We start from the raw sequence: 15,773 nt of genomic DNA, 5'->3' as shown, positions 1-15,773 counted from the left end.
TTGTTAACTACTTAATTAATTAATCTGTCTTACTTTGAGTCTATAAAAATTAAGGGAGTCCAGTATCATAAAACATAAAACTTAAGCTACCAACAGTGTAGAGCTTGGTCAGACTACACGGATGCTCAGGCTGGTCTAGCTTTATACTGGTCGTAAAGGATAATTATTTTTGGTTTGAGCAGGTAATTCGTTGACATTAACATAAATGCCACATGCCAAACATGTTCTATATATTATATGATCATGACATAAGCAAACCACATAAAATTTTACTAATTTATATTTCCATAAAGGTTAGCACAATGAGCGGGGATGCAGGAAATGAAAGTGACGTAGTAGGTCGAGTAGATAGAATTCGGAGTTTATTTGAGGAGAGGACCCTTGGAGATAGTGTAACCATAAGAACCACAGAGGGGGAAGAGGACAAAATGGATGTTGGTAAGGAACATTTAGAGACATATTTTTATCCGTGTTACGGGATATTTCGTCCATAAGTTCGTAAAAATTCTGTATACTTTTTTCCGTAAACATGATGACACTAAACATAACAAAATGCATTATATATTTGTTCGCTTTCACATAACTCTTCAATTCTCTTTAAATAAAAGAATGTATTTGAAAGCTATTTATTTGCGAATGTAACAAATGGGAATGTTTTCATTATATTCTCAAAACTTAATACAAATATTGTTAACATCACCGTCAAAGATTCTAATAAATATATAAACGCATTTATTACGCTATTAACGCATTTATTACGCTATTGGGGATACTTTTAGTTTGTTGTTGTTGTTTTCTATATTATCATTTGACTTTGTTTCCGTATTTAAAAGCACCAATCAACTTTTTTAAATCTCTCATTATGAAATGACTGTTGGTTCTTGTCTTTTGAATATTTTTGTTCATGTGATTGCTTCTTAAGATGAGAGTTTAAATTCGTCGGTTATTATTATTAGCTATTATGTATTTTCTCTATTATTTTATCGGTTTCAGAAGCTAGTATTTCACCAGAGTTTACAGTTACAAAGGTCGATCTTAACATCAAAGCAAATGTGGTGGCTCACCATACTAACGAATTTGATATTACTGACCGTTTAGTTTATGATACTACTGAACAACTTGTTGTAAGGCGTGGACAGTCCTTTGATATGAAGATACAGTTCAAACGGCCATATGATCAAACTAAAGATTTTGTTAAAGTTATTTTTGAATTCGGTAAGACAAAGTTTACGTATATCGTATTAAGAACTGCTTCTGTTTATATGTGGCTTGCATATTCTTAGTAGTTCTCAAGGACTTTACAAATAAAAAGGTTTGATAGGCTTGAATCCTACCAGAGAGAAAACTCTGTCAAAGAAAAGATGCATCAGAAGCAATAAAAACAACATTATTACATGCAAATTACAGACACGGTTCGATTTAGTCTGTTCATGGGGAATAATGGGGAAGAGAATCATCCCCAACGCTCCTTCCCCTGGCAATATTAAAGTGGCATTAATCATGAAAATTATCTTGTTAGTTTACTGAAGTTAAATGGTTCTGCTCAGTTTTCAGTTTGTGCCTTAGGTTAGTGCACGGAGGGACATCTGAAGTCGTCACCAAATAGTTAAGCTATAAAGTTGATATGTAACCTCAATAATATTTTATAAAAATCAAACCAAAATAAAATATAGAGGGAAAATGTATTTGTCTCAATGTTAAATATCATATTTATGTGTTTATTACGTAACCTTTTCGCGTTCTAGGGCCTAGACCATTGCCCTCGAAAGGAAGTCGAATAGAATTATTACTCACTGACGTGGACCTTCCAAAGAATGAATGGAAAACTGCTATCACCTCATTGGAAGGCAACTGGCTTGGTCTATCAGTAACACCTCCACCAACTTGTGCTGTTGCTAAATGGTCCATGAAAGTTGATATCATTACTAAGGAGGAAATTGAGAGATACATTCACAAAGATCCTGTGTACATACTTTTTAATCCTTGGTGCAAAGGTTAGTTTTACATTTTATCCCGGCTTCATTAAATAATAAACTTAATGGAAATGTCAATGCTTGTTAAAAAGACCATGATTGAGTAATCTATTGAATTTGATTTGGTAAGTGTGTCTGCCTGACAATTGTTGGTTACCGAAGTAAAGTCAAATCTAAACTTCAAAAAACGTATGTATTTTCATAATCATGACTATTGCTTTTTTATCATACCTCTTTGCAAAACAGAAATTAATAACTCTTTAAACACTCTTAAAATGTTTCAAAATAAAGATAGCGGGTGATAAATCAGTCGAATGTGACATTTTATTAATTCACAACCTAATACCAAAATTTTATTTCTTCTTAGAGGACCAAGTATACATGGATAGTGAGCTTTTAAAAGAATATGTATTGAATGAAGATGGTGAAATATATGTTGGATCATACAGGAGTATTATGCCTAGAAAATGGTTATTTGGACAGGTAAGAAATTTAAGCCAAAATCTAAATGGTCTTTAAACATTCTCTCACGTAATACAATAATATAATTCCAACATAACTCGCAAGGACATTGGTTTTACAAAAGATCTGACAAACCTTACACCAGAGCCATTGCTATTGCAATTAACTGTTGCATTTGCTATAACCAATTGAATATAAGCAGAAGTATTGGCTAACTTTTTGAACATGTATAAAATTATACATGTCTACATATTCTTAAACAGATCGAAATTCATTAAAAAGCAAGAAAAATGGAAATTTAACATTATTAGTTTTATGGTAGTGAATAAACTTCAGCTTGAACGAATATATCATTTCTACACTTTTGTCTATAAGCGGGAAAATCAAATCATAACGCACATTTTTCCCCTTTTTGGCGACTCAAAGGGGTCAAAACTAAATAATGATTTCAGTGTACTATAAAAGTTATTATTCTAACGTAATTGTGTGTATGATATTTAACGGAAATGATTTCTTGTTTTTGTAAGATTGACGTCGTTTTCTGTTTTTTTGTAAAACATTTTTTACAAAATAAACTGATTTGAATAATGAAAAACTGTGCATGGCAGCATGCAGTGAATGAGTTTCTATGTTTACAGATAACAATATTGACTACCTATTTTGTCTTACTACGTCATCTGCAATGTTGTGTCAGTTGATAAGTGGAAGCGTAAAGTAAAGTATATACGTGTTTTGCAGAAATATTCCACGAACTTACCATTCAGCCCACATGTATTCTTGAATCTCAAATATAATGTTATTTAAAATGCTTCCATACTTTATATTTTAGTTCACAGGAAAGGTTCTCGAATGTGCGATGTACCTTTTAGACGAGAAATCAAGAGTAAAGGATATTTACAGAGGGGATCCAATTAAAGTTTCAAGAGCAATATCTAGCTTTGTAATGTTAATCATTTCTTAAAAATATTTAGATATTTATATGGAATATGTATATACGTTTGATAGTTTTCAAAAGATTATATGATTGATTACATATGTCAGGAACTCATATAACTGTGTATGACAAACATGAAGATGATTTTCAAACTTTGCTGATAAGCTTGCAAAACAAACGAATATTCATTTAAAAAGTGTAAACTGTTCACATTTGAAAAAAATCTTTCTTGATAGCTAAATATAATAAAATGCTTTTTGTATTGATCAATGTAATGTTCATAACATTACTACATTTCTTAAAAGAATTTGTGACGGTATCTTTCAAGAACGTCTAATCGTATTGTAAATAATAGCAAATGCTAAAGTGAAAAATATAGTTGTAAAAGGAATATATTATTTGACACTTAACAAAGAAATGAGTGGATACATTTCAATAGGTCAATAGCAGTGATAACTATGGAGTACTAACGGGAAAATGGGCGGACAAAGAAGAGGACTACAAACCTGGAAAGGTGCCTTGGTCTTGGACCGGAAGTGTCGCCATCTTGCAAGATTATTTTGAACAAAAGCAGCCAGTAAAGTACGGACAGTGTTGGGTTTTCTCAGGGGTAGTTACAACAGGTAAGAAACTTACATGTGTACATTGTACTTGATCAATCATATTCTGGAGTTTTACTTTTTTATAATTAAGCAAGGAAAGGATTTGTAGAGTTGTGCATTGAAATATTGAGTACTAAAACGAAAATGCAATTTATGCCGATTAAACATACACAATAAAACTGTAAGAAGGAATTTTACTCATATATTTAAGTATGTAGAGCTCTTGGGATACCGGCAAGAAGTGTAACCAACTTTGCATCGGCCCATGATACAGATGGAAGTGTATCCATAGATACCTATTACGACAAGAATTATAAAGAAATCAAGCATCTAAGCGGGGATTCTGTTTGGTATGAGCATGTTCAAGAAAACATTCAGTACAATTTTATATCTGTATTTAGTTTTTAAAAATGTCTATTTATTCCATTCTTATCATATTGGCACTCTCACAATTGCGTTAGGTTAATTAAGTATTGATCCTAGTTATCTGTTAACTTACTTTCTTATTTGCTCAAACTGTCATTTTACACGAAGCTTCATGTACACTTTAGTTTTAACACATATTTGGTCACTTTAGCTATTTTGTTTAAAAAAAATCTTGGTCAACATACAGAGTATTAGTAAGCTTGATTGATAGTGTTCTTACACCAAAAAGATTTCGGTACGCAAGCCCGAAACGCAGCAATGATATTTATCATGTTGTCTTGGAGATCGTTTATCACTAATCTTTCATTCGATCATTTTGTAAACAAATGGAATAAACCATGTTATTTTAGTAAGATCAAAAATAACAATTTGCTCAAATTATGATATATATGTTGTATTGCACTGACATTCCATAGTTGATAAATTAAACATGTTTATAATCGTTATGTTATAGTCTTGGTCATAACTAAACATTTCTGCTTATTGTCACCATGAAGTCGTTATATTTTTCATGTGAAGGAACTTCCACGTTTGGAATGATGCCTGGATGCGTAGGCCAGATTTGAAAGGTGATAATTATGACGGATGGCAAGCTATTGACGCCACTCCACAAGAAAGAAGTGAGAGTAAGTAAAACTATATTCTATAACCCCATGTAGTCGATCTATATTGTCATTATAAATTTAAAGTCATTGTTCTAGGATTTAAAGTATGCTTGAAATGATTCGTGAACTGGTTCTAGTTCCTTATCTGTTTACATTGGCGGGCGGGGTCACGTTCAGTTATTTATTGTTATAATGAAATAGAATCATAATTGGTGGAAGACTTTTTTCAAGAAATACTTTTCGCAATCATTATCTCTCAAAAGAAAAAAAGAAAAGTGGTTGTCAGGTCATCTTAATTCTGCCATTTGATTGTTTGCTTAAAGCAGATATCTTTAAATGTGCATGAGTATAGTATGTTTACATATTTTTTATATTGACTATTTCAGTGAGGTTTCAAATGGGACCTATGTCCGTGAAGGCAATTAAACAAGGCGATTTACATTGCCAGTATGATGGTCCCTTTTCATTTTCTGAGGTTAATGCCGACCGATTGACATGGGTGCCGGACGAGATGGGAAATATGCAATTATCAAACATACAGACAGAAAGGCACGCATTATAACTATCTTATGTTTTAATACTTTTGAATTTCGGCACTAACCATCAATATTTACTATATTAGAATAGTACTAACGGTTATGTTACTCGTTTTTTTTACTGTTTTGTATTAGTTGTTCTTATTTTTGTTTGGTTTAAAGCAATGCCAATGCATTTAAAGGACATGTGGCAATTTTTCTGCTTTATATAGTTTGCGTGCATTATGTAGGTACAAGGTGCCATTCCGAAGGCTATTTTGATTACTTTTAATATTAAAACTTCAAATTCTCAGACAAGATTTATGACTTTATTCTTTAATGGTTTTTATTTAATGAATGATTAAATTACTTTTTTGTCTCCGTATAAATATAACATTTTGATAAAAATACATTGAATATATTTTTTTCGTATGGAATTTTAAATGCAAACAATAAATATTGTTTTAGCATCGGAAAGAATATCAGCACAAAGAAACCGATCGGTCAAAAGCCGGATATTAGCAGAGGATTTTGGGATACTCCGTTTAGGGAAGACATTACGAATCAGTACAAATTCGACGAAAGTATGTTGGTGTCATTTTTTCTTTCGAATAAGACAGAAGATTTTGCTTAAGGTCAGCTTCGTACCTAGTGTTTAAACATTGACACATACATTTTTTGCTGCTTTTCATGTTAATGATCTTTATTTCATACGGAAATTAACGGAATATTACAATTTGTCACGGGTTTGCATATGTCAACGTAAAGATAGGTCATTCAAAAGATATGTGTATTTGAACGTAAGAATTATGAACTTATCTTTACTGTTAAAATATTTTGTATAATGTTTTATACACTGATTGTTTGTCAAAACGAAAAGTTTTCACGAATTATACACAGGAAACATGAACATGACTACAGATTTTGTCATGTCTATAAAGCCTATCTATGTTTCCTGAACATTTTGTGAAAATTCAGTAGTGTTATATCAAGCAATGAAATTTGAAGCCAAAAGTAGATACACGATATAGATATATTCCACTGAGAACCTTGACGGTAAGCATGCAATGAATGGTGTGTTTAAAGCCAATGACAATTATAGTAAATTTAGTGTAGTATAAGGAATGATGATACAAGTATATCTTTCACGTGTATCTACGAACATCTAAAAATTCAATTGCTCATAGAAATATTCTCTGTCCGTAATTATTTCAAACTTTATTAGATAACATTTAATGCTATTGTCTATTATTTCCCTTTATTATTATGACAGCATTTGAAATGTCGTACGTGATTAAGATTTATTAGTTAACGATTATGTTTAGACAGCAAAGAAGAGAGAGCAGCTGTTCGTAAGGCTAACATGGAATCAACCAGAAAATATTACTACGAAGATGTGAAAAAATGGGTAAGTAGATATTGAACAAGATATTTCAAAGTGACATTATGCTCATTTTTTATTGTCAAGCTGTGCTGAATTGACTGTATCTTTCGAAAGATTGACTATTATAATGGTGATTGACCTAGAATTGATAACTGTCTAGAATAAAATACAAATCGGCTTTTAATATAATAAGTTTGTCCCCTCTTTTTCATAATTTGAACGTAACAGGTAAATACCGATGGATATTCACAGACATTTCTTGGGTACTCAGTATTAATCGTTCACGCGAAGTAAATTATGAAATTGAAAAGAATTATGGTAACATATGAACTTCTTTTGACTTTTATCTATACATTCGCCTTGTACTTTGATGGACATGATAATATCACATAAACATGTTTAATAAACTTAATAAACCAGTTTATTTCTTCGTAACAATATGTAAACAAATAGGATAACCGTATGAAAATATTGGGATGGTTATTTTATGATAATTTTAGTTAGCAACAAAGTAATGTATTTTTATAACACACAATTCATAAAATAAAAATATTTACTTGTAGTACGTCAATTGTTTATACATATGATTCTCTAGTAAATATTGAAGTTTCATAAATATTTAGATTAAACAGTTGGCAGATATGTGTAAAGAAAGAGAAACATTAAAAATTATTGAGTTTTTAAACAAGAAATGCCTTTTCAAGATAAAAGACTAATGCTATTGTTGTAATATATTGTTGTAGTGAAATATTTCAGAAAGTGAACTTCAGTATTGATATAAAGGATAACATTATGGTTGGAGATCCAATAGATTTGAGTTTGAAAGTGAAGAACAATGAAGAAGAGGCAAGAATGATATCTGGCAGTGTAACAATATCATGTACAGACTATACGGGAGACGTTGATAATGAAGTTTTGTGGCGCCAACTGTCAGGACAAGACAGGTTTATACAAGCAAACGATGGTAGGTCCACAAAAATTAGACCTTTTAAATTAAATCGCGTCTCAGCAATAATACTCATGTATATTTTAATCAGACGGCTGTCCTGAATATTGCATATCTTGTTAAAAAGAAAAAAGTATTTCTCTCCGATCTGGTTGAATTGTTTACATTACTCTTAATGTTTTTCGACTTATTTTATATAAAGACATATTAATGTGTTAATCCAAAGAATAAGATGGTTGCACTCAATTATTCTGTCTGTAAATAGTTCCTGTATATGCATCTGTCTCCTTCACCAAACTCCCTTTAAATGTCGCAATGCAATCTTAACAATTTATTACTTGATTTCTTCCAACTCTTTCATTTCTTACATTATACAAATAATAAGTATTTTACTTTACCTGTATAGTGACTTTTTACAATAATATTTTGAATATTGTACATATTCTAACGATTTCTGCTTATTGTTTTCATGATATTTAATGTTTCGGTGCAATGAACAAATAAACGTTATCGTATACTTGTTTGTTATTGTATAGGCTCCAGAAAAAGGGAAAGTCAAGGAGAAATTTTCGATTGAAGCCTCATTTGAAAACAACACATAAATACTGTTCAAATGATTATAATTTCTTACTTCTTGTCTGCAGATATGCATGTTATTATAACCTTTCATAAATTACAGTCTTCGATCCCTGGCTCTCAAAATGCTTTGTAATTGCTAACGGTTGAAATATGTGAAACTAATGAATTGACTTAAATAAAACACAGCTTTTTTATTAATATTTAAGTCTAAGCTTAAGAATAATCAGAATAAAACAATATTGATAACATCAAAGACAGTTTGATAAAATGTGCAAGTGTTCGAGTATCACTAGAGCACAACATAAAAATAACAGTTAAAGGGAGATAACAAATAACTTTGTCAAGAAGAAATAAAATAATATCATTTTCGATCAACAGTTGCTTTTATAACATTCAATGATAAACCTTGCCTTATTTCAAAAAATCATATTATTTTGGCATTTTAATGTACATTTGTTCATCATAACCTTGCGATATATAATAAAAGACAACACTCGCATTAACACACGAACCATTTTATTAAACAGAAATCGTGGTGCCTTTCAATGTTCCATTCAAATACTACTACCGAAACTTGGCAGAGGGATGCTTTATTCGTGTGTCGTGTATGTGTAAAGTTGAAGCAACAGGTCAAATATTCTCAGATATACAAACGATGCCTCTGAGGAAGCCAGTACTTGCAGTCAAGGTAGATAAGCATTTTGATAAACTATTTTATATTTGTTTTTATATTCTTTACTTATTTCATATTTACAAACTATTCCCATTTGACATTAAGCTTAGTTTTTGCTATCAAAATTAGCTATATACTTCGAAAGTATGACGTATAGGATAAAATATTATTTATTGCAAAAGACAAAAAATATTTTTACTTTTAACTGTGTAGTGTCTTTTTACAATAATATTTTGAATATTGTACATATTCTAACGATTTTTGAAAATGTTGTAGACTTTAAAATTCATGACTTTTGCAGCCTGCTTTCTGATGTGCATTGTGCTCTAGAGGCTGTAATTAAAGTTAAATCATGTGACATTGTTAATACAGCGGTACAATGTAAACGATTTACCCCAAAACCAATATTATGGGATTGCAAAAAGACTGAATTGTTTGCTGAAAATCTTGATATTTTTAAGATTTCTGAAATTGAAATGAAACTTGACCAATTAAACGAGAATGATATTGTTTTACAAAATGAACTGGATGATATTGTATTTAATATTTCAAATTTGTTTCAAGAAAGTTCAGAAATTTCTTTTGGGTTTTGTACACAAAAACCAGACAAATCAAGTGAAAAGAATACATTTCCATGGTTTGATAGGTCATGTAATATGATGAGAGATACCTATCATAAAACTAGAAAAGCTTACAATAAATTTAAAACTCCATATTTCAAAGAACTATTAAAATCTGTAAGTAAACAGTATAAAGGTACTTTACGAAAGGCGAAGAATAATTTTAATAATAATACAATCATCAAGCTACGTAAATTAAAGCATACTGACCCTAAGCAATATTGGAAGATTATTAATAAAACAAATGTTAAACAAGAAAATATTGCTTCCCTTGATGACTTTTTTGAGTATTTCAAACGTCTAAATGATAATACAGCTGCTGATGATAATGATTATAGAAATGAAAATTATACAGGCTATGATGCTACAATGAACGAGGAAATAAATGGCCCTATAACAGAAAAAGAAATTTTAGATGCTGTTAAAAGTCTCAAAACAAATAAGTCACCAGGGGTGGATCAAATTCTTAACGAGCATATGAAAAATTCTATCGGCTTGATGTTAAAAATTTATAAAAAACTTTTTAATATTATTTTTGATAAAGGTGTTATTCCTGAGAGCTGGACTATAGGACATATTAAACCTATATATAAAAATAAAGGGAATGTTAAATTACCTGAAAATTATCGTCCAATATCACTTTTAAGTTGCTTTGGAAAACTCTTCACATGTATAATAAATCAAAGGTTGAATAAATTTGCTGATAGCACGAATTCTTATACATGAAACACAAGCAGGGTTTAGAAAAAACTTTTCTACTGTTGATAATATTTTTATTCTAAAATGTCTAATCGATATTGTACAATCCAATAGGAAAAAACTTTATTGTTGTTTCGTTGATTTTAAACAGGCCTTTGATTCCGTGTGGAGGGTTGGATTATGGCAAAAATTGAGACAAAATAATATATAAATGGAAAATGTTTTAATGTCATTAAAAGTCTTTATAATAACATTAAATCGCGAGTGGTAACTTCTGAAGGATGTACGCCTTTTTTCGACTGTCTTGTTGGGGTACGTCAAGGGGAAAACATGTCTCCTTTTTTATTCTCAGTTTTCTTGAATGACCTTGAAAGCTATTCTTAATAGTAGTGGTGTAAATGGAGTTTCTAGAGAAGCTTTTGTTGAAGGGGTGCGGGTTTATTTGAAACTTTTTATTTTACTTTACGCTGACGACACCGTCATATTCAGTGATAATGAAGAAGATCTTCAAATTGCTTTAAATAAATTCAAAGAATACTGCGATCAATGGAAATTAAACATTAATGTAAACAAAACAAAAATTATGATTTTCAGTAAAGGCCGTCCTAAAAGTTGTAAAGTGTTTACAATAGGAGAAAACGTTCTTGAAGTTGTAAATGAATATAAATATTTAGGTATATACTTTAATAAAAGTGGCTCTTTTTATAAATCTAAAATTGCAATTGCAGAACAAGCAAATAAAGCTATGTTTGCATTGTTAAGGAAAATTAAATTGTTAGCTTTACCGTTTGATTTACAAATTGAACTATTTGAAAAGACAATCAAACCAATTTTATTATATGGAAGTGAAATTTGGGGATTTGGCGATGTTTCTGTTTTGGAAAAAGTTCAACTGAAGTTTTACAAATATATTTTTAATTTAAAAAAGTCTACACCGTCTTATATGGTGTACGGAGAGACAGGCATTTTCCTTTAAAAATTCATATTAAAAATAGGGTTGTATCATACTGGACAAGACTTATTGATAATATAAATAGTAATGAAACAGCGAAACTATCATCAAAGTTGTATATTGTTTTAAGGGAACTACAAAATAATTATTTAGTTAAGTCACTCTGGATAGAAAATGTTAAACAATATTTATGTGAGACAGGTTTTTCTGGAATATGGTATGCTCAATGTTTTAGCAGTAGTAAATGGCTTATTAAAGCAAACTTTCAAAAGTTAAAAGATATCTATATTCAAAGCTGGAGAGCTGAAATTAACAATACGTCAGACTCAAATTTGTATAAATATATAAAAGAAAACTTTTGTAGAAGCGCTTACATAGACACATTACCTCTGTATTTTGCTAGGAAATTTTTTATGTTTTTAACAAGGAACCATCGACTTCCAATTGAAACGGGACGTTGGCAAAACATACCCATAAACGATCGTAAATGCACTCTTTGTAGAGATATAGGAGATGAATTTCATTACATTTTTAAATGTCCAATATTTGAAAACGAAAGAAGAAAATATATAGATAATTTTTACCGACAAAGACCAAGTATGTTTAAATTCATAGAACTATTAAACTGCAGAAATATGAAGAAATTAGAAAATTTAAGTATCTGTTGTAATAAAATTATGCAATATTTTGTTTTTTCTTGATTATTCTCTATGTTACATATATTGTCTATGTTATGTACACTGTAGATTAAGGTATTGGTAGATGAAATATGTCAACATACTAATATACCATGTTTATGTATTAGATATTAATGAATTCTGTTTAAAACAGTATATTCTGTAATTTTTATTCACATAGTTCACATAGGATGTTTATGAAAGGTTCACTAAAACTTATATGTCACATTGTGAAACATTAAAATACTACATTTTTTAGAAAATTTAGAATATTTACTATTCTTCTGAAATGACATTACTGACAAAAATGCTCTTTATGCTGCAAATATATTGCATTATTTTTATTTTCTTGTGTATCATGAAAGAGTTAAGTTTATATTGTTAAATATACAAAATTAAGAATTATATATTGACTAAAGCATATAAATATATTTATTTATTTGGCATTTGAATTATTTAAAAGAAAATTTGTTTCTTTGTTATACGTACTTAATATAAGTCTCTCTCTATCTTTCATAAAAAGGTTGAAATTATGCAACATGTAATCAATCACCTTTGTTGAAATTTGAAAAGTATAATATCTTAAGATATTTGAAATACTATGTCATCTCGGCTATATGTATAATATATATAATTTCACACTTTTACATTAAGTATTAAATTACAATCTTTATGCTATAAAGTACGTTTCGCACATTTTATTTTTCTCTCAAGCAAATCTAAGATTCAAATATGAAACTTTCTGTTTCATTACAAACAATTGATACTGAAATGAATGTTAAATTGTTAGAACCTATTTATAACCTGGATATCTTTCGTGTTTGTTTTTTTCGATAGGCTTTCGTTTCGTTTTGTTCAGGTTATTATGAAAGGTGTAAACATTCTATTTGATCCATTAGTCATACTAAATATTTTACTATAATATATATTTTTTCTCACCAAATTGTAACTATATATTACTATTATCCTAAAAAATTTTAATGTAATATAGCCGTTTTCCATTATGTATTTGTATATGTTTATGTATGTATACTGCTGATGTTTCCCGCTATTGTGGGACTTGTGCATTTTGTAAATAAATTGAAATTGAAATTGAAAGCTTATTGTTCATGACATTAAATGTTTCGGTGCAATGAAAAAATAAACGTTATCGTATACTTGTTTGTTAATGTATAGGCTCCAGAAAAGGGAAAAGTCAAGGAGAAATTTTCGATTGAAGCCTCATTTGAAAATCCTCTTGATATAAAAATGACCGAATGTGAGATAAAAGCAGAAGGACCTGGTCTTCAGACTGCTAAAACGTATCCTCAAAGGTAACCTTAATACATTTACATTTATTTTTACCTATATTTGTTTCGTGTCTTGTGCATATATTTCAGTAAAATTATAAACATATTACTCTAGCTAGCACCTTAAACATGCACTTTATTGTTGTTTATTGCAAGTTATGTCATTTGTTGACAGTAGTTCAATATCAACTTAGACTCAATTTAATAAATGTTTTATGTGTAGCCAAGTTAACAGTTTATTTGCAACCAAGTATTAATTATAAAACGGCTCGATTAAGAATTTATGTCAAATTAAGATAATATACAACACATAATTTCCTTGAGTATCTGTTTAAGTTAAAAATCACATTGAAGTTAAAAAAGTGAATTGGACTGTACATGAGTAAATTGAATTAATCAGAATGTATCTGATCTTTTTTCATCTTTCAGCGATGTAGGGGCGAAGTCCAAGTTCACGTTCACGTGTGATTTTACTCCTGAAAAGGCCGGAAATAAAATGATTCTGCTGGTATTCAACTCGAAAGAACTCAACTCAATCGAAGGCTCTGCTAGTATAGAAATCATGAAAGCGTCTACAGAAACCGAAATGATCGTTGAATAACTTCATCGCCATATATTTGCTATGAATAACCTTAATATATAAATAGATACTCGACTGATACATTTTGCAATCGTCGTGTTGAGGGTAAGAATATATCCTTGTATATGTTTTGCTATTGATAAGTCTTGCGATAAATTTGCATTATTTTATTATCAAGTTTTCAAAAACCTCGTGAATGGCAAAATGTGTAGCCGTTTCAGCAGTGTTAAATCTTCGGTGCAATATTCCAAGACAACAATCTGAAGTGTCCAAATGTATGAAATCAAACTCCTGGAAGCAAAGTGACGAAGAAATCAATGTAGTAACCCATATTCTCAGAAAAGTATTGGGGTTTTATATATCAGTGTTAATTAAACGATAAAAAATATTGTATGCGTGTAAGTGCTTGTTTATGTGCGTGTGCCAATGTAAGTGAGATTACGTTCTATATAAAATCTTTAATTTTTTGATTGTGTTAATGACTAATTGACTAGTGTAAAAGGTATCATGCATATTCCTAGAAACCAGATAGCTCACTTGAACCTGGAATTTCTGCAGGTGCTTGGTCCATGCAATTTGTCGAAAACTGGGAAATCTTGAATAAAAAACATTATTTGACGCTAAGATTTACAAATAACTGTATAAAAGCTTTACTCTAGAATAAATGTGATAACTGTGGAATGTACTTTTATTTGATTTTATTGATCTTTTCCGAATTATGAATTACTTTACACATCAGTTGTTTTATATAAGTGTGTTTTGGACCTTAATAAAGAAATGTTTAATTTTTGCTGACAATCATGTCTTGAGTTGACAATCAATAGTAAATACAGAAGGTCACAGACGTTCCATTTATTATGTGGTTCTACTAAGGCGTAAGTTTGCGCCTGAAATAATGCATGTGTGGTATATGATGTCTTCATACACGATTTAAAGCTGAAAAATTGCCATTTGACTCATTTAATGCTGATGTGCCTCAACACAGAAATGAATGATTGAATTTTATCTGATGTATATGTCTAGTTTGTATTCCGCCATATTCCTTATTGACCTTGCTTTAAAGATATACTATGCTCATCTTTGAGTAAAATATTATTATCACAGACATTTATTGAAATCCATGAAATGATTGGTTTTAATTCGAGTACAAAAGTGTTAAAATTTTGTATTGAAAGCTGAATTCCCTATTAAAAGTCAAGATGGTCTTTTCATAATGTTTTTTAATGACACTATATTTTCATATTGTGACCACTTATTGTGTTTAGAGTTCAATACATAACATTTCAACTTTCAATGAAGCAGAATCATGTTTATTTTATATTTACAAAGAGGCTGTGTAGTAGTTATCAATATTTTCAAACATCAAATTTGAGCATAAGTATATCTTTAAGCAATATGTTGTAGGTTGTACTGAAAATGTTTCATTTATATAGACATAGCTTCAAGCAATTATGTTTTACTTTAACTATGTTAAAACATATTCAATAATAAAACTTTATTTTTACACTCCTATGGGCTTTTGTATTCTGTTCTTCAAAATTACAATGTTCAACCACCAAAACTTAATAATATTACACTAATGGATACACTACAACTTGAACTTTGGCAATCTTTGTTATATTTCTCTGGTGGTATCGGTACAGACTGATGTTACATTTGCACTAAGTCTTCTCACCACATAAAAAGACTAGTAAATATTTGGCAAAAAGAACGTCTGAATTAATTTTAAACTTCACACTTGCAAACAACACATCAATACCGTTCAAATGATTACAATTTCTTACTTCTTGTCTGCAGATATGCTTGTTATTATTACCATTTATAAATTAGTCTTAGATCCCTGGTTCTCACAATGCT

At 30.0% G+C, this 15,773-nt stretch overlaps 1 protein-coding gene across 1 annotated transcript; it reads left to right on the top strand.

Moving 5' to 3' along the window:
- Window positions 1–276: 276 nt before the first annotated feature.
- Window positions 277–15,426, top strand: LOC132758704 (annulin-like). Its single transcript, XM_060750399.1, has 15 exons — window positions 277–438; window positions 994–1,215; window positions 1,746–1,994; window positions 2,341–2,456; window positions 3,265–3,375; window positions 3,809–3,992; window positions 4,183–4,321; window positions 4,917–5,023; window positions 5,389–5,551; window positions 5,986–6,101; window positions 6,843–6,925; window positions 7,658–7,865; window positions 8,954–9,114; window positions 13,224–13,360; window positions 13,766–15,426. The coding sequence occupies exons 1-15, from the start codon at window positions 303–305 to the stop codon at window positions 13,935–13,937; spliced, it is 2,304 nt and encodes a 767-aa protein (XP_060606382.1). The 5' UTR covers window positions 277–302; the 3' UTR covers window positions 13,938–15,426.
- Window positions 15,427–15,773: the final 347 nt, after the last annotated feature.

The sequence above is a fragment of the Ruditapes philippinarum genome, unplaced genomic scaffold (assembly GCF_026571515.1).
Source record: "Ruditapes philippinarum isolate M1 unplaced genomic scaffold, ASM2657151v2 ctg2098_1_1_1_1, whole genome shotgun sequence".
Lineage (NCBI taxonomy): Eukaryota > Metazoa > Mollusca > Bivalvia > Venerida > Veneridae > Ruditapes > Ruditapes philippinarum.
Note: the sequence above shows the minus strand (reverse complement) of the source record. Positions and strands in the feature narration are given on the sequence as shown.